We start from the raw sequence: 24,460 nt of genomic DNA on the forward strand, positions 1-24,460 counted from the left end.
TTTTTTTAGGCTGGTTCCATCACGAACAGCGCGAAGACTTCAAAAACGATACAGCCAAGTGCCAAACACAAATTAGTAGTAGGCAGTCCGAGCACAAAGTGCAGGAAAGTGAAGTTTCCTGCATATTTGCCTGGCCATTTTACAAATCTCCCAAATGCCAAGTCTTCAGGGTTCCGTACACTGGTATGGTATTTCGGTTCCTAAAGAGTTTTGCGAATTACATTTATATATTATCGAAATGTTCCAACCTTTCATTAACATTTTTTGAAAAAAACTGAACTAATTCGGATCAAAAGTTTCAAAAAACGGAGCCATCCCTTAAGAGCTCCCTTTCTTACGTTTTAAGCCCAATGGTTTAAAACTTAAAATTAAAAATCTATTAAAAAACTAACCCAACTACCCTATTAAAAAAAAATCCAATGTAAATATTATATGTACATTTTATTTATCTCTGTATCTAACAACTGATGGCCGCAGACATCCATTATGTGTGTCGAACGAGCGGTGCAACAAAATACGAGGAAAAGTATACAACAAAGTCACGAAATGGTATATACAATAAATAAAGTGTGTGCGGAGCGCAGCGTCTGCGAACGAACAGCAAAAGTATCTTAAAGATACAAACAAGCACGCATGCCGAACATGCCATCTCCCAGGACGTTGTACATCGCCCTGATACGGAGATTCAAAGGCATTCTCTCAGATGCGCGTATCTGCACTTGCATGCGGCTCGAATTACGAGCGGGCAAATGTTTAAATACTTGAGTGCCGTACACGAGCATATTAACTTTTACTCAGCGCTCAGTGTTCGATTGTCAACACGACAATTCACTTAGATCTGCACTTCCTTCGGCCGCCAGACAGTTTTCCCTTCAATGGCAGATGCATCATGCCATTAGGAGCTGGTTCCCCTCTCGCGCAGATTTCTTGGCGCCGCGTTTAAAGCTGGCAGTCAGAAAAGGCTCGGATTGCTGCGGGAATGTCTAAGAGGTGTGGGTGGAAAACTAATTGACAATTCTCTTCTTCTCAAAAATAAAAATATAAAAAAAAAATCAAATATAAATCACCGCGAGCTTTAACTAACCAAATGCCTATAATAGAAAGGGATGAAATCATTCATTTCTTCGTATTCAAATGGAATGTCATACGTAAAATGTAAAAAAAAATCCAAATATAAAAAATCGAAGAACCCGTACTGATTGAGTAATGCGACTATCTTTATATAAAACTGAGGTATACGTTTGGGCGCAATGAATATGCATTTCGAAGCATTTACTGAAATAGCATACAAGTATGCTATGCAGTTTTTATTAGGCAAGTAACTTGTGAGAGATCAAATCAAACTTTCGTTCAGATCGTGGAATGTCATGAGGCAAGTTCCAGTCGATTTATCCACTTTTCCGCACATGAGGAATGTACAGGCACGACGTGCATCGGGACTACCGTGGTACGTCACCAACTCCGCTATCCTAAGGGATCTCCGGATAACTCCGGTTGGTGACGAGATCAATCACCACAGCAGCCGATACGCCGACAAGCTGACTGCGCACCCAAACATATTGGCAAGCAGTCTCGAGATCAAATAAAACCTTTCGTTCAGATCGTGCAATCTCATGAGGCAAGTTCCAGGCGTAGCAGATTTATCCGCTCTTCCGCACACGACACTCAACTTCTGGGTGACAATCAGCAGTGCCACAAACAGCAGTGTTACCTGCACCCTTTCAATTGCAATCCAGGGCCACATCCTGCCGACTGGCCAATAAGCCTGCAAACGCAAAATGATTATTTATAAATGATCATGGTCGTAATGTCGACAGGAATCGAAGGGCGTCTTCAGTCTTCCTTTCCTATTCCCACTCTGATAGTCGAGGAACTTCTTGTTTTATGTTATGATAGCAAAAATGCAACCTAAATCTATTTTGTTATACTCTCTTAATCTATCAGGATCCCTAACCCAGTTTAAATTACTCCCCAAGCAACGGGTATTTATAAACTTTCCAAATATTCTTATTCTATTAAGTATTTAAATATATAGACGACATGTTTCGTGCAGTAGGCTGAAACGGCCTTGCCGTTTGCTTGCCTAAAAAATCAACCAGATCGACTGATCAATAATAACTATATGGAAAGGATTCCTTCTACCAGCTTAACCTTTTTAATCGAATATAGCATACCATTTTACTCTACAAATAACGCGTATAATTATAATGTGCTACACCTTTCTGCACCATGTTTTTCAATTCGAGATACTGACACCTAGTAATCTTAGTTGGTTTAAATGGTAATTTTACGCCAGGCTCGTTCGAAATGTAACAAAAATTCATTTCGCTGAGAATGTCAATTACAAGCAGTCATAATATATTTAGTGCTTCACGCAATTTATGGTTATTAAAGCAGTCAACCCGAGTTTTCGACCAAAATAAAAACCAAGCAGTATCAGCACGCTTCCCAACCATTATTCCGAGGACGAAAAGTTGTAATTATCACAGCCCAACTCAACGCCATCTATGGCAGATAACGTGAATCACTGACTTACGGAGCCCTGATATATGTAATATTTTACGCCATCTATTTCACGTTATCTATCTAACATAACATTAGGCACGATAGTTTTGAATAATGTTAGAAACATACATAAATAACATTATCTTTCTACAGAAATTTTAATCCCAGTACTTGCACTGCTTTCAATTCAAAATATCAAAATGTTATTGAAAAAATGCTGGAATCAGAAAAAAAAAACATTTACCTATCTTAGTTTTATTCCCAGTATTTGAACTGCTTTCATTTCAAAATATGAAATTGTCGGTAAAGAATAGCAAACCATATTTCTCTTAAAAAACTTAATTTGCATTATTAAAATTCAAATGCCAATGAATGTTGAACCAATTTTTCAGTTTAATAAGCAAGTCAACAAATTAGCATTTGCTGAATTTTTAAATTTATTTTCAAATGAAAACAAGGAAGCAAGGAGATCCATGAAGCAAGGAGATATGAACCTCCAAGTTAGACAAAAAAAGAAGTCAATGCCAAAAAATTTTCCAAAAATATTGGCATTTATGTTTTTTTATGCGTATCTCAGTCATTTGTAGAAATATTTAATAACCATTAAACAAAAAACACAAAAAGTCCTTTTTTTACTGTGTTTGCTTTTTGCCGCATATCCGAAAAGTATGCTAGCGAAATGAATGTAAGTTATAAATATTCATTTTTTAAGGCACGAAAAATGTATCAATAAAATAATATATTGTGTATAACAAAATGTTTTTTACCAAAAAGCGAAATGGCTACAGTTTGTTGTATGTATTTACTTAGAAGTTGAAGGATAGGCAAAATAGTATTCATATTTAAGTTTAAAAATCAAGTTTTAGTTTGTGCGTTCGAAGAGGTTCATTCCATCTACTCTGTACTACTACTTACTATTCAGCCCTGAAATCCATTACCATATAATGCGTTTAACGCCATCTACAGTTCATATTTCAAACTTCCATCACATTATTTACAAATAAAGAAATTTAATCAAATTTTGATATAGATATTTTATTGATGGTTGGTGCTTCAATCAGGGATTTATTTTATTGAACCTTATTAAATCCAAACTCCTTCTCATCCCGCAACAACTTTCCTTTCAATTTCATTGCAGATAAAAGTCATATATTTAGTTTTAACACGGAAAACTAGCAAATTTGTTTAGCACATTTTTTAAGGCACGAAAAATGTATCAATAAAATATCAGTATATTGCTTCGAACTTTTTAGGTTTCAACCCTGTTTTTAATTTTCGGAGTCGAGGTTCAATCCGTGCTTAAAACCTATTTAATTAAATATTTCACCACCTTTCACATTTTTAGTCAACCTATAATCCGCAGCCAGCTGTGGATGACTACACCGCCACCTATGTTAGGAAGAACAGAAAGAAATTCAAAAGGTACTCCTAACTTCTTGGACAAATGAAAGAATAAATTGGTCTTGATTTCCAAGTTTTCATATTTTTATTTTTTTTCGCCATTTCTACCGATACTCCAGGAAATGATAAAATATCTCGTTCCACTAGCTCAGCAACGGGAATCTGATAGCTTTATTAATTGAAACAAATAATTCATAATAAAATAATAAAATAAATAAAAATAATAATTAACAAAATAATAAAATAATAAAAAGTAAACTTTATATGCAAAGGTAAAACATTTGTATCACTTTGAAGGGTTGGACCATCCTTTAATATAAAGTTTGTATTTTTATATTGTTGTATACTTTTTTGTATACCCTGAACAATAACTACGAAACTATTACTTATTTTCTATTATTTACATATATGTATGTATTTTGTTATATATAAATATAACAAAACTCAAGCAAACTTGCTATTTACGCAAATAATACTGCTGAAACACAAAAACCTAAAATAACTAATGGAAAAGCTAATCCGTTTCAACAAAATTGGGACTTCTGTTCATCAGGTAGCCGTCAGCACCATAAACCCATTTTTCTGAGGCAGATACTCAAATTTTCCGAAAGAGCTAATAGACGACAGAAGAAGAGTAGGACCGACCGGAAAATTTGAATTTGTTCTTATATGCAAAAATTTCCGATGAAGTTGGTGAAAAGTTGGATACGGAAATGGAGGATTAGCAAGAGAAGTATGTAAATCTGTTATCTCCATTTGATCTATTGTGGGGTCTTAAAAAACATTCTCCCATTCATAATTCTTCAGATATGCATTCTAATAAAAGCATTCTCCCATTCATAATTCTTCAGATATGCATTCTAAGCCCTATTCCCCCACACAAATGCGCAGAGCTTACACCATATACAATTTAATACTTGGTTCATAGCATTGGAGTGTAATTTACAATTAAATACATATTTCCTAGGACTAACGAACTACCATATAAAGGATTGAAGCCTAATCCACGTAGAATTGCTCTACAGGAACGTTCTTCAGGAGCTGGTTGGCTAGCTTGCCGAACTCGCTAGCCAATTTCTTTTGCAATTGAGCCTGCATTGCCTCCAAAACGACTTGGGAGTTTTCCCGTAGAAACAGATTGGTGGCCTCCACTGTAAAATAGAAAGCGATCTTGTAATCACACAGCTTGGCAGAGAATGAAGGGGACACCTACACAGAATTCGGTTGTTGTTGAAGGCACCCGAAATGCTCATTTTCACATCCTTCACATCCAGAACCAAGCTGAGAGCATCGATGTGGAGGTAGTTTGCTCCCTTGGAAGCGTGGATGGATGTCTTTCCTGTGAGATCCGCACTCACACCCTCGAAGTTGGCGTGGAAGTCTCCACCTCCGGAGGCTGGCAGGATCAGCAGGACTCCGGAGCTCGTGTACTTAGCCTCGATTTTCAGCTTGGGCATTACGATCTTCGCTTTGAAGGGCTCGCTTCCCTCGCTCAGTTTTAGGGATGTCACCTTGAAGTTGCTCGCCCCGAAGGCCTCCATGTTCTTCAGCGTGATCTTATACCCCTGGGGACCCTCTGTTAACTGCAGGGCCAGGGTGTCCATCTTGAAGGGCTCCACGGAGGGCAGCTGGTAAGGGCGAAAGTGGAATTATTGCTAGCGCTATTCAGTTTGGGACAACGTAACGTAACGTAAGAAACGTATTGGTAAAATTGTTTAATTTGGGCGTCTTGTTGACCCATATAGTTCACTTAGATCAGAAAGTATTTGAATATTATAATTGCGAGGTATGACCTTCAACTGGCACAACTTTGTTCGTTGCACCACTGTGCCGAAAGTGAACACTTCCGTCAGGTTTTCCCGCGAAAACACTCATTATGCAAGTGCGAAAGTCACAGTGACTTTCATTCAAGTGGCTCTGTGCTCTTATGCAACTTCAAACACGTTTTCAAACAAATCAAACAGCACTCATAGGAGCAAAGTCACTCACCTGAATTTCAGGAATGCCATTGGCCAAGTATGGCTTGAGGTGCTCAATAGCTCCAATGAAGCAATCCACCAGTTTTGGGTCATTCCTATGACATTGCTTGATATAGGGTGCTGGAAATCATAAGGAAAAAATTGTAACTGCCAGGTTATATATTTAATATATATTGAAATATTTATATATACTTATATTTAACTGGTATATTCATGTATATATATTATTGAATCACCCCCAAATGTACTTTGTTAGGAGAAAATGCCAATGAAGTGCCAAAACCATCCGCCGCTTTAATTCCTGTAAAGTTCATCGACTTTGCCGAGGGGCTCAGTGCAAACGCGATGCCACAGTGACCTCCAAATCCGATCGAGATCAATCCGATCGACCTCAAGATCTCGACGCGGCTCAGTTTCGATGGCAAGGCTGCCAAGAAGTGCACGTCTAGAACCTGTTGGGGCCGCAATTCTGTGGCACATGACACACATTCGTGGCCACAGCGGCTATTAGTTATAGCTGGTTTATCATTAACGCTGACTTTATGCCTGGCCAGTTTCATTAGCGCCAGTCTCAATCGTCGGCAAGGCGAGCTGCAGCGGGAGCGATTAAGATTTCAAGTTGAAGGCCATCCAACGGCCACGGCGAGCCGTCCATTAAGCATGGATTTGGTTCACAGTCCGCATTTTGAGTGCTTACATTTGGGTATTCAGCACTTCGAGTGCGATGCGGAAGCAAACTTTGGCTGAGACTCATCCCCATTCCGATTTTCCTTGTTTTGCTTCTGCATTTGCCTAACAAAACCGTGTCGCCCCACGCAATTAGCACCTCGTTGGGTGCCTCGAATGGGGAAGGCGGCAAACTTGACATTTGACATTTGCCAGATGATGTGATTTGAATTCCACTCTACTGAATGACTTTAAGGCTGACTGCTAACTAAGCCCGGCAAAAATCTTGCAGCTAGGTTCAATAGTTCAACACAAGCAATAAATTGGGCAAGTATACACTTTAAATAGAGACCCTTTAAAATGTCCACGCAAATCTAAGCAGAAAGTTCGAGGAAGAGGTATTCACAAATTTCTGTTACGTTGGCCAAATATCACGGGCGGCTTATTTCATGAGCCATGGGTCATGAATTATATAAAAAGCTGAGGGCAAATTTCAGTTCACCTTGCAATTTGCATTTTTAAATACGAGTCTTCGCCTAATTCGTAATCATTTCCCTCATTTATTTTCCGTTTCTCATTACATTACCTCGAAAGATTTACTGCACTTTGCTAGATAAAACGTAGTCATTCATCTCCAAACTAATAACAATAAATCAAAGTTTCCTTTCCATCGACAGGACAATCATCGCAGCACTATTAAGTAGTGGAAACTAATTGCCAAACGGACTCACTATATTTTTCCACTAATCATGTTCACCACCACCGCTTAAGGGAGGCAACTTACGGGTCTCAGCCTGCACTATCCACAGCGCTTGGATCACAATTACGAGGAACGCCGCCTTATTCATGTCTCTCATGGGCAATCCGCAATTTCCGGAATATGTATCTCAATCTGCAGCTACACGCAACGGAGTCGGAAACTGAAGCTATCAACTTTCTGCGGGTGGAGTGCTCGAACGTCCGTCAACGCGAAGCTGAGAACTTAAACTGCGAGCTGCCTGCCGGTCGATAGCCGATTTAAAGCCCCAAAGCTGCAAATCGCAGATAGCAGATCGCTGATCGCAGCTCGCAGAAACGAGATGCAAACCAAGCCGATCTCCAATCCCGTCGTCGCCGTCGGCAGAGAACTTAGACTCTGCCGATCTGCGTATATAAAGATACAGCTGGTATCTGCATGTGTGACTGACTGCCCGAATGCAATGCTGCCTCTAGGCGCCTGACTTCTTGACTTCTGTGCAAGATTTTGGTTTGTTTGCCCACTTCTCGAGCGGCATAAAGCAATTAGGCAACTCTATTTTCGCAATCACTTGCTCAGAAACGATCGCTGGGCCTAAACTGCACAGGAATCTTCATTGTGGTTTGCGAAAGAAATTTATAACTTCTAATTACCAGTGAGCAGAACCCATTGGACAACAAAATAGCCGCGGCACAAACTTATTTGTCTTTAAGATACAGCACTTTGAGTGCACGCATCCAGCGCGCACTTCCTTTCATTCCAAAAACCTTGGGATACATCGAACTCGAGTCTTCTTAAAACCGTAACGAGGCGAGCTGGCAAGTGAGCGATACTTGTTTTCGTCGAAATGTCTCCGCCTCTAATTAAAAATGTGCGGCGCCTTAATTGTCCATTGGAGTGAGATAATAGTTATGTGCTTATACGGTGAGCACAGAAATCAGATAGCACATTTTTGAGAACTAATGTCGCGCGAGAATAATCATAAGCGCTAAACACGGGCTTCTTTCAACCAGAATTCTTTCATGTCCGCCGATTCAACTCATATCCAAAGTGATTGGCTGTCTACCTGCCTTACTCAGCTGGCAGTGATCGCATGGATTTAAATGTATTTAAGCAGTGGGCTTAAATGCATAGTTCAGATGGGGAACTAAAAATACTTTTACCTGTTGTCATCGGAACACTTTCCTCGCGCCTAATATGAATTATTAATGAACCACCCAACTGAACGGGTTCCAGCATAGATCTACTGGGTTCTTGATAACCAGTCTGGATGGGATTCCATCGAAAGTTCACCAGGAAGAGCAACCAGCTCGCACTCAGCAGTACAGCTTCGGTGTAGTGTGAGTGGTTTCCGAGCTCATCCACATTTTTTCTCTGTGTGCCAGGTACTTTGTTTTGCGGAGAACTATGGCACCACACTTTGCACTGTGATCGGAACATACTGAACTCTTAAACTGTTTACAATGGCCCTGAACACAAACAAATAGAGTAATGGGGAAGTATCGGGGAACTCGATGGGAACTCTTATTTGTCATACAAAGGCCTATGCGCCGATTCTAAAGCCCGTTGTCACGTCTATGAATGCGGGTAGATGAGGTTATAAATACATCTCAATCTGTAAATGTGTCTTCACAAAAGACGGCTGAGAATAATGACAGCGCTTAGTGAAATGCGAAAAGGCGGATGAAAAATACATTCGAAGTCTCATTGCCTCACTAATTATTCCACGTGGCTATAGGTTTGCCTTAATTATCCCAGTGACCAAGCATATATAGTGAAGTGTAAGCGTGAGCACAGAAGATGCCACCAAAATCCATGGCAAATTCCACTATCTAGATCTTCTATAATAAATACACTTTTCGGGAATTTAAATCAAGGCAATCCATTAGCAAACCAGTTATCCCAGACACTTCCATACTCGACTCGGAACCACTTTCAATTCGCACCTGATTAAATTCGCTGGACTCCAGCTTCCTTGTGACCCAGAAACGTGTCATTCAACCGACCAGAGCAGAGGGATCAGACTCATCAGCTCACCAACTCTTGCGACTGCATTCACAGTCGAGTGGTTTTCGCTTGGCGGTGACCCAGTCACCACTCCACCTTGACCTTGACCTTGAGTGCGAATCTCCACACGCAGCCCAGTGGAGCTGGGCAGCTGGTGGGGTCTGCTGTGCTGGATCTACCCTGCTTTCTTGAACTATAAGCTGATTGTATTACCGATATATTATGATGATTCGCTTTTATATTTGTATGTTATGATAGAATTACGCAACAGTTTCCTGACAATTTTGGTATGACACATTCTTACTTTGCGCTAAACAAAAAACACGATTAAGATAAATACGGAATACAATTATTTTAGTTTATATAAAATTCTTGACGAGGCCAGTTTCGTTTTAACGGTGAATAATATTGAAAAGAAATCTGGAATATTGTATTCTTGTACCTTATTGTAGCGAGCAGTGTGTGCAAACTAGTTCTCTAGAAATATTAGCCAATCATATACATCTCCTATATTTTGAACGGCCTAACTTTTGAGTATACAAACTACCTAGTGTAAAATGTGTAAATTAAGACAAATTCTTATTCTTTCAAACAACTCATTTCGCACGGCATACTTTTAGGCGCCAGACACACAGTAAAGGGCGGACTAAGTTGGTATACTACCACCACTGTTCACGTTTATGGACATTTCTGTGCTTGAGTCTTTTTTTTTGCGTTGTATTTACTTTGATCAAAAATCAATGTTATTTAAATGTCTGTGTTACTTTACAAAACCTGTAACCTTGTCTCTGAAGATTACAGAAGAAAACAAAATTTTAAAATCAGTGTGGCAACGTAAGGACTGAACAAATCTCTGAACTTTTTTTAATGTCATTATAAGTGCATAATTCTGTTGAGGAAGAAACTATTACTTACGGTGCTCGATGTTGGCATAAAACTATTAAACTATAATATTATTACAATATAATATATTGTATACAAAAACGATACAGCTCCTTTTCATCAATAGGCTTTATTACGCGGCGTAAAATACTTCGTGTCAACTACTCTTCCAGTAGATAATTATCTACATTTAAATTAGTTGATCGCACATTTTTGAAAGAAAAGGTTTTTTCGAAAAGGTTTAGCACATAAAATTAAAATCTTTTTTATTTATAAGATACCAGAATTTATAGATCAATATGAAAACTAAGTTTAGCTTAATAACCTCTAAATGGTTTAAGCACACTATCATATTCAACTTCTTATTTGTTCACGCCCTCACGGATCACGAGAACTTCCACCTCCAGCTTTCAATTTAAATGCAAAACAGACAATGGTCAATGATCGGAATTGTTCCCAACTCTCCATAAAGATCCCCGAAAAGTTTTGAAAGACAATTGCATTTTGTTTCGGGGAATGTCTCCACACCATCAATACCTCGACGCGCTGAGCAAAGAAACGATACTGGATTATTAGGGTTAACACACTGTATGACTGGCTCAGGTTTTGTTATCTGCAGGCTGAATAGAGGGATGAGTGCCCATTACCGCCTTACCACTCGACTCTTGGAGAGCTCGTGGTTCTAATCGCACGGCTTGACCTTTATGCCACAAGTGGAAGTGCGGCCCACAAAGGGCTGGAAGGCAGCAGGCACGAAAGAGATACAGCGCAATACTGGGCTAATCCCGGCTTGGAGAACCGCTAATGATGGCAAGTCGCTCGCATGATTCATGACAGCCTCATTACCAGGCTGCAATCGCGGCTGTGGGAGGTTGGGCTCCGAGTCAGGGAACCTTTACACTTAACCTTCAGCAAAATGTACACAGAGAAAAATCGCAATCATCCGTAGTTTGCTTAAGGGTATAGTAAGATATTATATACATAGCCATGGTTCGTTTCTAGTGATCCAGAACATCCAGAAGTGCTCTACAAAAGCGATCCAATCCTTTCAAGTAGACCTTGCCCTACCTTAGGGTAGATAGAATATCTTTCAGACCTAAATCCAGACTCTGATGGCTAATATTTATTTCATACGGGTTACCTGAAGCTAAAGCTCCAAAGATTTTGCAGCGTACATCGATGACAGCGCCGACTGACTGTCTGCCCCACCGACTTCTGGGGTGTGGCAAGAAGGCCTTTTGCTCGGTTTCCCTTCGCCAGCTCTTTCGCTGCATTTTCGCCGGCGCTTTCGAGCTTCTTGCTGGTTAAAATGGCTTGGACCAACGCAGCCCGAGCTCATTCCTCAGCCGAGTCGCGTGAAAGTTGGACGCAAAGTAAGCGTAGAGCGAAGAAAGCAAAAGACAGCAGAAGGCAGCAGTCGGATTCTTTATTCAAGAACAAACAGTGAACTGGTTGGGGACTGGGCGCTTGACCCACTTCCACCCGGAAGCCAAAGAGAAGAATTTCGGCACTAAAGTGAAACCCAACCAGAGCCCGCACTTCTTTGAATTCTATCCCGACTTTTTCACTTTCCCTCGTAAAGAGCGCGTGGTGCGTCATCTAGGCGAAATTAGCATATGCATATCCATATCCATGTCCATAAGCTGCAGAGAGCAGCCCAAACGTGCTAATCAGTTACGAAACTAGAAAAGTGAAACACAAAAGCGAAGCGCCCATCTAAAGCCCAGTTCCATTTACTTGTACTTTCATGCAGACGAACCGAAAAATGTGCGGAAATATTGGCTTCATTGTGCTCGTCGCCGTGTTGGGCGCCACTTTTGGCCAGGAGCAGCGTAAGTAGTGATCAAACAGTGTCATAAGTGATGCCTATTTGGCCGCGCTTTCTAAGTTACATCAGGCGCAGCGCCGACTTTGACTTTCCAGCCGGTCCTTAGACACGTCCACCGACCAACTTGGCCCAAATGGCCCACATGGCCCATGCATTTGGCACTGGCTAATTGCCCACCCCCAAGACGTGCCCCGGCAACAAAGAAAGTCGACTTGTGCCGGATCTCGTCGAGTAGGTTCCAGAATGGCCAGTAATGGCCACGATAACCTCGGTTTATAGTTCTGGCTTGGCAGTCGCTTGCCCGGTTCCATAAAGATTCCGCTGGATTGGACTGACCTTGATCTGGTACTTTGCCGGCTAGGCTCCTAAAAATCTACTTCCAAAGTCCGCCGTTTTTATTACAATTTCTGAGAAACTTTCATACATACGTGTGTACGTACATAATATCAAAGTTTGGGAAGTCTTCCCCGAAACCCGCAATTATTATTAGTTTTCACACACTCCCTGCCCGCCGCAACTACGACCATTAACCTGGCCATAAATCCATCGCCAGTTTTGTCCCACCCCAGCGCATCCCAGCAATTTATAGTTCAGCCCGAACATGTTCGCAACAATCGCTGTGAGATCGGCGAGGTAATTGTGTACTTGAACCCACGTCAACTGACGCATTCACCTGGGAATCGCAATTACGGGAGGGGGCGCATCTTCATTTTCATAGAAAGCGGCGGCGGCGGCGGAGAGACAATGACATCCACGAACAGGCGAACATGACATCTACAGACCACTGCATTCGCACCCAATGCCACCCATTGTCTCACCCCTCGAAATGACCTTTCCAGCCTACTACCTGCAACAATGCCCCCGGGACGAGGCCCAGATCAACGACTGCCTTCGGGATAGTGGCAACAAGCTGGTGAGCTACCTGCAGAAGGGAGTTCCGGAGCTGGACATCCATGAGGTGAGCTAAACATATATTAGGACTTCAGAAAACACGTCGCTCCATGTTGAGAATATTATACTAAGATCAAATAGAAGTAAGCGTTGTTATATCGTTACCCTATAAATCCGATAGCTTGGATCTTCAATAGCACATAGCTCACTTCTTAGGGTATTTACTCAGATTGCCCAGTAAATCATTTCCCCCAACAGATCGAGCCCGTGATGATTGATGAAATCGGCATTGTTCTGGGCAGTGGTCCAGATGGCTACCGCGCACTTTTCCGGAACATTCAGGCCTACGGTGTGAGCAACATTACGGTGACCAACATCCGGTAAGTCGTGCTCATCCTTAGAGCTAACAGGTAATGAGGTTCTTCAAAAATTGCCTTTTGATTGGGTGCAACATAGCGTTATGAATTGATTTGCTATACACTCGTATATTATCTTATCTAATTGCATTAATCGCCTACGAAATTTGACTAAGCTAATCGATTTGGGAATTGGGTTGGATGCACATGTGGTGCCTTCACTGCCTGACCCCACTGCACTCAAACATCTCACCAGTTTCCGATTCCCTGTAATTATAATTTAATTTGCCGCTCATTTGTCAGCCAGTTGACCACTCAAACAGCGTCCCAGCACGCAATCTCCACTTGGCATTTTGTCCACATTATGGGAGCTCATTTGAATGAGCGCAGCTTGCAATGATTCCACGGGGTTTGCCAAAGCCCGTGAATACCTCGTAGCTCATGGTCTTGATTTATGGACAAAACGTTTGGCACACGATGGGAAATCGATTGAGCAATCACCGATTTGCATGAGCACTTATGTTTGTCCAGACAAATTTGCATTTGCGCGGGTTTTTTATTAAAGTATATTTTAGACGCGTAATCATTCGCGACAAGGTGTTCGCCCACTCTAGCTGATTCCACTTATTCTGGGCCTAAATGAGAAGTCAGGGAACTGGGCTCGTGGCTTATCTGGAAAAGGTGAGATGTGTTATTCGATTAAAATGGTTCGCTGGAAATTCGTTGTCCATGGTGATTGGTTATTCATATAGTTTAGAGTGGGGAAATTCACACAGAAGCTGCCATGGGTCGGGAAATTTGATTCGTGCTAACTAATAGAAGTATTTTCAGCTACTCGTATTACTTGTGCAAATACTCTTCACTCCACCATAGGTTTCTCGGTTTCATAAGAAGCACAATTAGACAAATGCCAACAGCAATTAAAATGTTTGTAAAATGTTTATAGATTATATCTTACAAACTGGCTTAGGTCTGCATTTAAACCATCCAAGCGTAACCCACGTTTCCCACACACAAGAGAGGCTACTCTCTAACAAGTTGACCCACTCTCCTCGGTGGCCTCTGATTTTTAAGTGCCCCGCATTATGCAACACCCAAAGCCAAGAACACTGCAGCTATGCTTCCCGGTATTTGGAACGCCAGCTCCGCCGACAATAGCAACTACAGCAGCCGTTAAGCCGGCGACCATCAATCTGGCTATAGACACTTGGCTCTCCATTGGCGAAAATAAAAGAATCCGAGTGGCAGAGACATAAACACGGCGCGGGCAAAGACGACTGGCCCGCAGATCGTTGACCAAGAAACGAGCTGGAAAAGTGTGCCAACGCTAGATTCTCTAAGTGGAGAGCATTGTTTGGGCCGGTTTCAGTATAGGTTTCGTTTTCTATGGTCACTTACCCTGACTTAGGGTACTCGAATGGATTCCTGCAATCTGCTCGAGACTCCATTAATAGTCTTCAAATATTTTGCAATTGTGTTTCGTACGCACATGCATTCCATTATTGGATCTTGGGATACCTAAGTTTTTAAGTCTTGGCAACTTTTAATGGAAGGGTAGAAGGAATTTGGTGTCGGAAATCGCTGGTTCTCGTATCGATTTCGATTTGGACATCGAGAAGTCCACGAAGCCCTACTGGTCTAGCCCATTCACTCGGATCTCTTTGGTATCGAATATAGGACTTAAGAGAGCTCCAAGGCTGAAAAGTACGACAAAATAGTCGGCTCATCTTCGCATGAAACCAATGAAAAGGCATTTTTCGCTAAGCTCATTACTTCGCAGATTGTCACTGTCATTGCCATTAGAGGCGTCCATTAATATCCATATCTCAACTTGTCTTTTTGCAGCTCCGACTTGGACTCGCTGCAGTTCCAGCTGACGTGCGAAATACCCCGCATTCGCGTCAAGGCGCAGTACCGGTCCACAGGTGTTCTGATCTTGGTGAAGGCCTCCGGAGCCGGCGACTACTGGGGGGAGTACGGTGGGTACCGGGTTTCTGGGTTGGGATGACGCACTCCATCGACTAACGACTCTCGATCACGCAGAGGGAGTGAAGGCCAAGATCTACTTCAAGGCGGTGGCCAATGAGGGTCCCGACGGCCGCACCTACCTGACGACGGACTCCGTGAAGATGGACTTCAACGTGAAGGAGATCCAAATGGGCGTGGACAACATCGCCAATGGCAACTCGGTGATACGTACGTAGCAGTAGTCGATATATCAGCATTATCAAGATAAAATACTTTCCTCCACAGAGGCTGCTCTCAACCTGTTCATCAACTCCAACTCCCAGGAGCTGCTCAAGGAAATGAAGCCGGCGCTCAGGACCAAACTTACTCTGGTCATCCGCAACTTCATGGATCGCATTTTCGCGAAGATCCCACTGGACGAGTGGATCAACCTAAATTAGAATGTAGTTTCCCTAGTCTAAGTCCTAATTTATTGCACACAATTCCGCGAAATATAACAAGTAAAGATGATGGCTCCTTCTTTGAATGACACATGCGCAACTCAAGTCACATCCCCAAAGTCATCAGTGCAGCAATGGCAGGGATATCTGAGTTACTACTATGTCGACCTTAATTGGCCTCGCCCGTTAAGTTTTAAGGTCTTTGGATGCATTAATAAGAATCTGGGTAAAGGTTTCGAAGGAAACGGGAGGTGTCCAGTATGGGTTTTCACACCTGTTACTTGGCGGTAACGACGTTGAATAGGCATATTTTTTGCAAATTCATATTTATCTAAAGCCGAATGGATCGAACCGGACTATTCATTGAAAGGTTTTGGGCAATAATGTAATCACCGCTAGGAAACATACCAGCATCTCTTTTACAAAAAGACCGAGATACTAATGGTCGAGTGATTATAAAACTAAACAGTAGATATCAATAAATATCTTTTAGCTATGCCATCTGACTAACCACGAATGCATTCTCAATTCTTCCCCTTGGATTGAAGTGTTATGCAAACTTAACTTACAGTCCCCCTCGATTATCCATCAAAACGCCTACACGTGCTGAATACCCAAATGCCTGGCAGTACAAATCTCCATGTCCAACGCGAAGCTTACCACATCCGATTGAATAATAAACTATGAATGAGCAACAAACATCTCAGCACTCCGCACTTATCTAACGCAGCTATCACTGGGATAAGGCTGGGAGATGATCTCTGAGTTGCGTGCTCCTCCACAATTTTCCACCGCAATCAGCATCCCCATCGAACCGTGTCATAGGCAGCCAGCCACCGCTTTCCTCACAGAACTGAAGACAGGGAAAGCTTTTCGCCAGGCGATCGCCATTATGCAATCCGCCAGCACAATTTTCAGAGTTAACAGGTTGTCAACACACGACTCCCCATCTAAGATGTTCGCGTGGCGTAATTACGTCAGGCACGGTAGCGACTAGAACGATCTTCCTGGCCCCTGCCCCACGTTCCGACCTCTCACCCCTCGCTAACTGCGACCCCACACTCGGAAGAAAACCTCTCAAAATGTTCAGATTGCCAGCTAGATATCTAGTGCAAGTTTGCATATGCATATAGGAAAATGAAGTATTTAAATGAGTCCTGTCGACAAACCAGGAGAAATTTGGGAGATTTGCTTTGACGACAAAACCACATAGGCCGAAGTAGCGACTTGCACCCTCAATCGGCTTTTTTCCCAGTGCGGATTCTGGGAGATCCACTGGGATCTGACCAGATCTGGGAGATACTGGTCTCCATTTCCGGCTTGACCTGCGGTCTGCATTTTCCCGGCCAACTGGCAATTTTCCCGGTCGACTGACTCCGTAAGCGTTTGTGCTTGGGCTGGTCGCCGAAATACATTAATGGAACCCACAACCTTTATTATAATTATTAAGCTGTAGCTGCTTAGCGTCTTGCTCGCTCTCTCTCTGTTGCTCTCTCTCTCTACAAACAGTTGGCCATCTCTTTCTAGTTGCTCGAGCTTACCTGTCGATTTATGGGGGAGGGGGCGTCGAGGGGCGTGGCAGGGGCCGGCGAGTTCTACGTCGTGTGTTTTCCAATCTACAGCTTGGCCAAGCTCTCATGTAAATCGTAGCGTAATTTTTGCTATAAAACACGCCGGTCTCAACAATTTAGCATTCAGTACAATCCGTTGACGGTTACTAAAACAACACCTGACTTCGACAGCTCGAGAACGTTAAAAAGCCTTCGACTGATTTAAAAAAATAACAAATCAGTGCCAAAACAAATAATTGCGAATACAATTGAAATCTCTTCTGAATTGTGTAAGTTTAACGTCGGTTGGTTAATAATGGTGAATCCTCTATAACTCGGGAACGCGAAATCATCCCTAATTCCTAATTGGGTAAACCATTTAGAAAATCTATTAAGGATTTAGCGAAAGGTTTACCAGTATCCATAAATAGTGTCGATAAAATATAAACAGTCTAATACCAATCAAATTAATTTAAATACATTTTTTTTACGTTTTTAAGTGACCTTTTATTTAATTGAGAGTATTTCATGGACGAGAAAAATAGTGCTAAGCTCTACGATAAAAATAGTTTTCCGTTGGTTATTATATCGTCCATGTATTTATTATCAATAATACTGTACAAATAGGTGTATCTTTCAGATATAATTTATTCGAGGAACCCAGACCCAGCAATTTAAAATTATTCATTAGAGCAAAATGACCCACTTTAAGGTATTAATAGGGTTTACCAAACGTATTCCAGTTCAATAGCTAGAATACTCCTTAGCATTATTTATAACCCTACGCTCAATCACAAAAATTTAAAATTATTCATTAGAGCAAAATGACCCACATTATTGTATTCATGGGGCTTACCAAAGGTATTCCAGTTTAATAGCTGAATACTCCTTAGCATTATTTATAGCCCTACGCTCAAACACAAAACCTATTAGGCCCCAATCAAATTCAATTACAGTCTTGACAACAAAACAGGTAGCAAATGACAGTAATTGAGCATTCTGGAGATCCTCCCATTTATTAGACTGAGTCCCAGCTTCGTAATGCCTACAATCAACCACTTCAGATGATAATAGGTATGGGTGGTGGATCATTTTAGGGGTGGACCTGGTGGTTAATGAACGCCTGCTGACGAACTTTGACGTCAATAAAATGTATATCTCTGCTTAATAGTAAACCTTTTTTACAGAAATCAATTGAGCAAAATGCAGTTGCAACTCACCGTAGCCTCCCTGTTGATCTGTTTTGTAGCATGCATCTCAGCTGGCAATATGCGTAAGTAAAGAAGGCAACTTACTCGTATTTCCTGGTTACTTATCAAGTTTGTCCCTTAGCTGACTACATCCAGGTGTGCCATCGCAATGAACCCGAGCTGTCAAAGTGCCTGAAGAGCAGTGTTCACAACTTGCGCCCCTACCTGGCCAAGGGCATCAAGGAATTGAACGTACCGCCGCTAGAACCCCTCTACATTGGAGATCTGAGCATTCTGGATGGCTCCGCTGGACTCACAGTTAAGGCCAAAAAGCTGAACATCCTGGGCGCCTCCAACTTTGAAATAACCAAGCTGCGGGCTTCCACCCAAAACCGCCGCTTTGATTTCGAGTTGATTCTCCCCCATCTCCATGGAGATGGGCTCTACGAGATCAACGGCAACATTCTGGCACTACCTATTAAGGGCAGTGGACCATTCACTGGCAACTTCACCAACTTCGTGGCTTATGTGCGTGTCCAATACGACATTAAGAGCGTTAATGATCTGGAATACCTGCATGTCAAGGAGTTCGCCTTAAAAATCCGCACTGGCAAGGGAAACCTGAAGCTGGAGAACCTCTTTAATGGAGATAAAGTTCTGGGCGATGTCATCAATGACACGATCAACCAAAACTTCGAGGTCTTCACCAACGACTTGATTGCACCGATTGCCCGCGCTCTGGAGGCCAAATTTCTGGTCATCACGACCAAAATCCTGGAGAACTTCACCTACAGCGAGCTTTTCCCCGTCTAATCCTGTAGCCAACTGTAATTAGGCTAAATCTAAGCTTGTGATACACTCGATTTGCTATAATTAGTGCTTAAATAATCAATAAACTTTAGAAATTTATGCTGACAGATTTGAAATTGAATGGAAAAAGGAAACCATCTCTTGACAAAGATACCTGAGAGAGTTTCTCGACTAGCAGATACCCCTTTCTCAGAAAAAAGGCGTGCGTGCGGTTTTAAAAATATATAAATAGGAAATGTATTTGCCGTCGCAATGGTCTGGCAACCCCATACTCTTATTCTCGATTGCGTGCTGGCTGGGTGGCAGCTCTAGGCGATGGTATCGAGCTGGCATCGATTTCTGCTCCAGCTCTAAGCGATAGTATCGGGAAAACATCGATTTTTGTTCCAGCTCTATACCACTGCTGCCCGAGTTGTCCTCAATTAAAAATAAATTACAAAATTTCATCGTTTCCGTTTGCTAACCGCAGCGCATCGCCAAGGCGTCCGAGTTCCCATCCAACACAACACGAGTGGTAGTATCGTTGTGAAACATGTCAACACCCGCACGCAGACGTCTTATGAGAGATTTTAAAAGGTGAGAAGAAACTAAGGAATGGAGTCGAATGCGAAAAAAAAAACAAAACAGAGATGGGCGAAAGCAAAGGAAAGCAGGAAAACGAGGATCGAGTCTCAAAGTACACACAATCGTCTGATTTTTCGGATTCGTGTTCCGCGGTGCGAAAAAATGTTGGAGAAAAGAAACCTGGGGGCTGCCTAATACATATAAGCAAACACACGGGCGCACATATGAGTGTGCTCCACGTCTGTATGTAGTGGAAAAGTTTGCGCAGCCAAAATATGTACGTGTGCATGTACCCGTGCTCGTGTGTGTGTGTGAGTGGTTGATTATTTTTGCTGCTTTGCTCTTGCGAAAAACAACAATTCGCTTGTCTTTGACACTTGACTTTGATCTGTGTGTGTGTGGTGCGGTGCGGGGAAAGGCAAGGAAACAAAGGGGAAAATTGGGAAAACCAAACAAAATTCTTCTTCGCCGTTCCGCCGAAATTGCGTCGCAGCGAAACATTAACAACAATTTTCGTTTTTGTATCCGCCTGACTCGGCAGCTGCATCCTGCCCGCTAGCCTCCTCTCGCTCGCACTTAACGTTGTTGACTCACGCGAAAGAGACGAAGCTCTCCCATGGAATTTCATTCGGATTCGAAACTTTCATCATCTCCGAAATGTTGGCGCGGCAGTGCAGATTGCAGTTGGGGAATACGAAACCAAATGTCAAGGCTGTTCGCGTGGGCGCGGGGTCCTGCCCCACGCTGGACGGAAAAGTACCACCCCCAAGAGGCAAACGCAACTGCACAGAAGCATATCTAGCAACATACACAGGGAAAAACAAGACAGAAAGCTGTAGTCCTATAGGAAATCCTCACATACCCGTTAATCAGCTATTGGCACATCGATAGAAGTTGGCAATCAAAATAAACAAATAACTTTGGAAATTGTGCACGTGACAGCTCCTGATCAAGAACATTCTCTTATATTCTATATTCCATATAGTAAAGTTATCGAGTACTCTGATTAGTTGGTGAAACACAAATTCTTATTACGAAAATGTTTCATCAGGAATGCAATATTTCAATCTTAATGCAAATTGAAACACCATTGTAAGTATAGTTTTTCATTAGAAAAAACTATTGTTTCACATAACCTATTTATAAATCATGCTCGTCTTCAACAAGTTATTTGAATAGCACATATCTTATTATCGCTCAGAATTTATCTTTCAAGTTGATACATTTCTATTTGTGTTAGAAACTTGGATATTGCATATCTTATTTCCCTGTGCACTCGGGTTTCTTTGTCTGTTTAATCGATGATTTCACTTGGCTCGCGTATCGATTTAAGCCGATTTGAAGGGCGCGGTTAAACGGGTTGCGCCGCCCGCTTGTTGACCTAAATTGCAGCCAATCCCGTCCAGTTTACTTTTAGATCTCTACCTGTTATTGTCTGGCCATTGTTATTAATCTCTTCTGTGTTGCGGAATACGTAAACAAATATTTTAACGGCAATGTACCTTTAATACGCATATTATGGTGTTCACGGGACATTATCATTATCAAACTAGAACATCTCCTAACCAGTTGTGATAAAAGCATAAAAAGCTGGAACATGATTATTTCATTATGATCTTTGAGGTAGAAATGTTTATATTCGCCTCAAGTAGAATTTATACAACAAGTGTATCTGGCAAAACAAGTTTGGTTTTTCTTATATTTGCATAAGCTTATTTATTTACAAAAAGCATACAGAAAAGATTCCCCTTTTAATTTTATGACTTACTTGCAGACTTCAGGAGGATCCACCCACGGGTGTCTCGGGCGCGCCAACAGATAATAATATTATGATATGGAATGCTGTGATTTTTGGTCCACACGATACACCATTCGAGGACGGAACCTTTAAGTTAACCATAGAATTTACGGAAGAGTATCCAAACAAACCGCCAACAGTTCGATTCGTATCGAAAGTATTTCATCCCAATGTGTACGCAGATGGCGGAATATGCTTGGACATATTGCAGAACCGCTGGAGTCCCACGTACGATGTGTCAGCCATATTAACATCCATACAGGTGAGTTGCGTTTCTGAAGCCAGTAGCCCAATATTGTTCATTGTTTCTTTGTGATATCTAGTCACTGCTGAGCGATCCCAATCCCAACTCACCGGCTAACTCCACCGCCGCCCAGCTGTATAAAGAAAATCGGCGCGAGTACGAGAAGCGTGTGAAAGCCTGCGTGGAGCAGAGTTTCATCGATTAGCCATGCGCCCACTCTTGGAACAGCAGCAGCATCAGAAGCAGGAGCCACAACACGAGCAGCAGCAGATTTGGGGGCGGCCGCAGCTTAAAGCATCAGCAAACTACAGTAACAGAAATATGCAATACCATAAAGAAGTTTAAATTAAATAATAACATAAATATTTATGATAATTGTAATGCTATGAAATTGTAACACCGCCAATGACACGGCACTGCAGCATATATACGCCCTGCGCACACCATTCGCAACCCATCAATACTGGGCAGTTTTGAGTTATAATTGTTTGGTCGATAGTTCTACCTTGTCCCTAGCTTGCTCACCCGAATTCAGACGCAGTTCACTTTAAAAATCAGGAAGTCCTTCTATGGCTGCAGCCGCTATTTACGCCCGCAGCCAGAAATAAGACTCTCATAAGCTAACAAATCCAATGTTCTTATTTAAATAGCAGCGGCAATAATGATTATTAATAAAACAAAAATTTTAAAAACCATTTCAAGCAATTGCAAAGCCAAATAGTTTCATTTTAGATGCGCGCAAGCCCAGTCCTGAAAACTAAACCCAACCAAAGCCTAAACAGAAATTAATACTTGTAGTAAGTAGTTCGTGTCTCAGCAAACACTTACAGGAAATATAAATTTAGAATCTGCTTGAAACCTAGTAGACAGTGTCCAGTGGTTACAAATTGTGAAATTACTATAAATTGATAATTAAATGTTAGTTGTTAGCAATGTAAACCAATCCACACGGTATAAGTTGGGAACGAGCCCGCAAATATATATGAATGTATGCCTCTGTAGCATCCAGATACCAATGCGCTATGTATTTTGCACGATAGTTTCGGTGGTGGACCCACGCATTACATTTATCCTATCTCTAAGATTTGGTATCTGGTCTGATTCATGTTTACACCCTGTTTTGGTCTGTTATGATGACCCAAGAAGGGAAAAGCGGGATCTTTTTCAAGTGTATAGTTGGATGGAAACACCTCATAACTGCCATTTGCCACGCTATGTACTCTCTAGGTTCCACTGTGTCTTGGCTGCGGCAATTGATTTAGTTAGTTCTTAAGCGTTTACAATCGACTCTTAATCTTGTTTTCTGTTGAATGCGAATTGCTGTTCCTTTTGCTACGAACCCTCCACTTTTTGGCACTTTGTGTTGGATGGATTGCGGAGATGATGCTCTGAGCATCATGTTAATCTTATATATGATAAACGTACCATATAGCAGCATATTGTTTTATTAACTATGAACCAACTAAAGCAGAGAAAGCCAGTAATCCCAATATAATTCACAGTAATAGTAAATCAAAGGATGAGGATTAGCAACACATTCAGACAATGTGGAATTTCAAATTACCTTACTGTAATTAACATTATTATTATTAATAAAGTTTAAGATTTCAAATATCAATAAATGAAAGTAACACGAATAAACCTTGTTTAAATTTCATTTTAAGGGTATTTTATACTTGTTTTACAAAATCTGGAGTTGGAGCTGGCATGGTTTTCTCAAATTCCTCCATTGTAATTAGCAGGAAAGGGACAGTGATGCTCTGAAAAATTTCAACTATAGTGTGCTCCTGAATTCGTACAAACTTAAAGATAATCGTGAAAGTTTTGTGCCTATTTATAATATTAAAAAATAACTAACGTGGAAGCAACTTTCTGAAACAAACTTACACAGCGTAGGTGTCCCTAAAATTGTGTGGTTAATCCTCACGTTCTAAGCATGTTCAACTTTTAATAGTTTCATAACAATTTTGAAACCAAGGCGTATTGGCTGTTCGGATTCTCCAAGTCTATTATTCATTGTACAAAACAACGTCGTTCTACGAATCCTCTGTAAAAATAAATCAGTATAACCACAGGAAAAGTAATAACAAATTTGATATCAGTTTTTTGGGGAACAAAAATGGTTCTAAAATCAAAAATCATGTCCAAATTAAAATACATTTAAGAGAACTGCAGGAATTGCTTTTAGGTGTATACACAATTTCTCCAGTGTAATTCAGTCCTGGGGTGACTTTTTGTTCATATCCAGCACTATAATTCCTAACTAGTTCTAGGTGCGCCCTCATGGAAACCTCCTTGCCAAGCTGAGTAAGGCATACTTACCTGGCGTAGAGGTTAACCGTGATCATGAAGGCGGTTCCTCCGGAGTGAGGCTTGGCCATTGCACCTCGGCTGAGTTGACCTCTGCGATTATTCCTAATGTGAATAACTCGTGCGTGTAATTTTTGGTAGCCGGGAATGGCGTTCGCGCCGTCCCGACATTTGAAAATGAATAGCAGATATGGTATGGTATAGTAAATAGTACTTTTTCTGGACAGTAGTGATTTAGTTCGACTTTAGTTCGATAATTAGATCGGTTTGGAAGAAAGTAAAGGGAAAGGAGATGGCTATACTAGCTCGAAACGCGTTAACTAAACCATTTGCAA

At 41.6% G+C, this 24,460-nt stretch overlaps 4 protein-coding genes and 1 non-coding gene across 6 annotated transcripts; 4 read left to right on the forward strand and 1 right to left on the reverse strand.

Annotated features, from left to right (window-relative positions):
• Positions 1-4,800: 4,800 nt before the first annotated feature.
• On the reverse strand, positions 4,801-7,731 carry LOC6552343. Its single transcript, XM_001978842.3, has 4 exons — positions 7,336-7,731; positions 5,896-6,005; positions 5,120-5,534; positions 4,801-5,057 (listed from the first exon to the last, which is right to left on the reverse strand). Exons 1-4 carry the CDS (start codon positions 7,406-7,408, stop codon positions 4,906-4,908), a joined length of 750 nt encoding a protein of 249 aa, XP_001978878.2. The 5' UTR covers positions 7,409-7,731; the 3' UTR covers positions 4,801-4,905.
• A 3,781-nt stretch (positions 7,732-11,512) lies between these two features.
• On the forward strand, positions 11,513-15,729 carry LOC6552342 (protein takeout). Of its 2 annotated transcripts, none has more exons than XM_015154012.2 (7): positions 11,513-11,549; positions 11,930-12,008; positions 12,844-12,962; positions 13,154-13,275; positions 15,097-15,230; positions 15,295-15,447; positions 15,505-15,729. In XM_015154012.2, the coding sequence occupies exons 2-7, from the start codon at positions 11,942-11,944 to the stop codon at positions 15,657-15,659; spliced, it is 750 nt and encodes a 249-aa protein (XP_015009498.1). In that variant the 5' UTR covers positions 11,513-11,549; positions 11,930-11,941; the 3' UTR covers positions 15,660-15,729. The 2 variants fall into 2 exon arrangements, with proteins under 2 accessions (XP_015009498.1, XP_026831441.1); XM_026975640.1 differs by lacking the exon at positions 11,513-11,549 and adding an exon at positions 11,585-11,766.
• Positions 15,730-17,339: 1,610 nt separating this feature from the next.
• LOC6552341 (protein takeout) lies at positions 17,340-19,308 on the forward strand. The gene is made up of 3 exons (XM_001978840.3): positions 17,340-17,499; positions 18,397-18,482; positions 18,542-19,308. Exons 2-3 carry the CDS (start codon positions 18,413-18,415, stop codon positions 19,210-19,212), a joined length of 741 nt encoding a protein of 246 aa, XP_001978876.1. The 5' UTR covers positions 17,340-17,499; positions 18,397-18,412; the 3' UTR covers positions 19,213-19,308.
• A 229-nt stretch (positions 19,309-19,537) lies between these two features.
• On the forward strand, positions 19,538-22,825 carry LOC6552340 (ubiquitin-conjugating enzyme E2-17 kDa). The gene is made up of 3 exons (XM_001978839.3): positions 19,538-19,785; positions 21,548-21,833; positions 21,895-22,825. The coding sequence occupies exons 1-3, from the start codon at positions 19,742-19,744 to the stop codon at positions 22,018-22,020; spliced, it is 456 nt and encodes a 151-aa protein (XP_001978875.1). The 5' UTR covers positions 19,538-19,741; the 3' UTR covers positions 22,021-22,825.
• Positions 22,826-24,129: 1,304 nt separating this feature from the next.
• LOC6552339 lies at positions 24,130-24,294 on the forward strand. The gene has a single exon (XR_046807.2). It is a non-coding gene; the product is annotated as a U1 spliceosomal RNA (small nuclear RNA).
• The last annotated feature ends 166 nt before the right edge of the window (positions 24,295-24,460 follow it).

The sequence above is a fragment of the Drosophila erecta genome, unplaced genomic scaffold (assembly GCF_003286155.1).
Source record: "Drosophila erecta strain 14021-0224.00,06,07 unplaced genomic scaffold, DereRS2 tig00000000-arrow-pilon, whole genome shotgun sequence".
In the NCBI taxonomy this organism is placed as follows: domain Eukaryota; kingdom Metazoa; phylum Arthropoda; class Insecta; order Diptera; family Drosophilidae; genus Drosophila; species Drosophila erecta.

Bases quoted from the DNA above. Each gene is read 5' to 3' on its own strand.
- LOC6552340 (XM_001978839.3), top strand. From the start codon at position 19,742: ATGTCAACACCCGCACGCAGACGTCTTATGAGAGATTTTAAAAG. The intron at 19,786-21,547 runs GTGAGAAGAAAC...ACTTACTTGCAG, and splicing joins CTTATGAGAGATTTTAAAAG to ACTTCAGGAGGATCCACCCA. The intron at 21,834-21,894 runs GTGAGTTGCGTT...TGTGATATCTAG, and splicing joins CCATATTAACATCCATACAG to TCACTGCTGAGCGATCCCAA.
- LOC6552342 (XM_015154012.2), top strand. From the start codon at position 11,942: ATGTGCGGAAATATTGGCTTCATTGTGCTCGTCGCCGTGTTGGGCGCC. The intron at 12,009-12,843 runs GTAAGTAGTGAT...TGACCTTTCCAG, and splicing joins CACTTTTGGCCAGGAGCAGC to CCTACTACCTGCAACAATGC. The intron at 13,276-15,096 runs GTAAGTCGTGCT...GTCTTTTTGCAG, and splicing joins ATTACGGTGACCAACATCCG to CTCCGACTTGGACTCGCTGC.
- LOC6552341 (XM_001978840.3), top strand. From the start codon at position 18,413: ATGCAGTTGCAACTCACCGTAGCCTCCCTGTTGATCTGTTTTGTAGCA. The intron at 18,483-18,541 runs GTAAGTAAAGAA...TTTGTCCCTTAG, and splicing joins CATCTCAGCTGGCAATATGC to CTGACTACATCCAGGTGTGC.
- LOC6552343 (XM_001978842.3), bottom strand. From the start codon at position 7,408: ATGAGAGACATGAATAAGGCGGCGTTCCTCGTAATTGTGATCCAAGCG. The intron at 5,535-5,895 runs GTGAGTGACTTT...CGCCCTTACCAG, and splicing joins ATGGCATTCCTGAAATTCAG to CTGCCCTCCGTGGAGCCCTT. The intron at 5,058-5,119 runs GTAGGTGTCCCC...TCTATTTTACAG, and splicing joins CAACAACAACCGAATTCTGT to TGGAGGCCACCAATCTGTTT.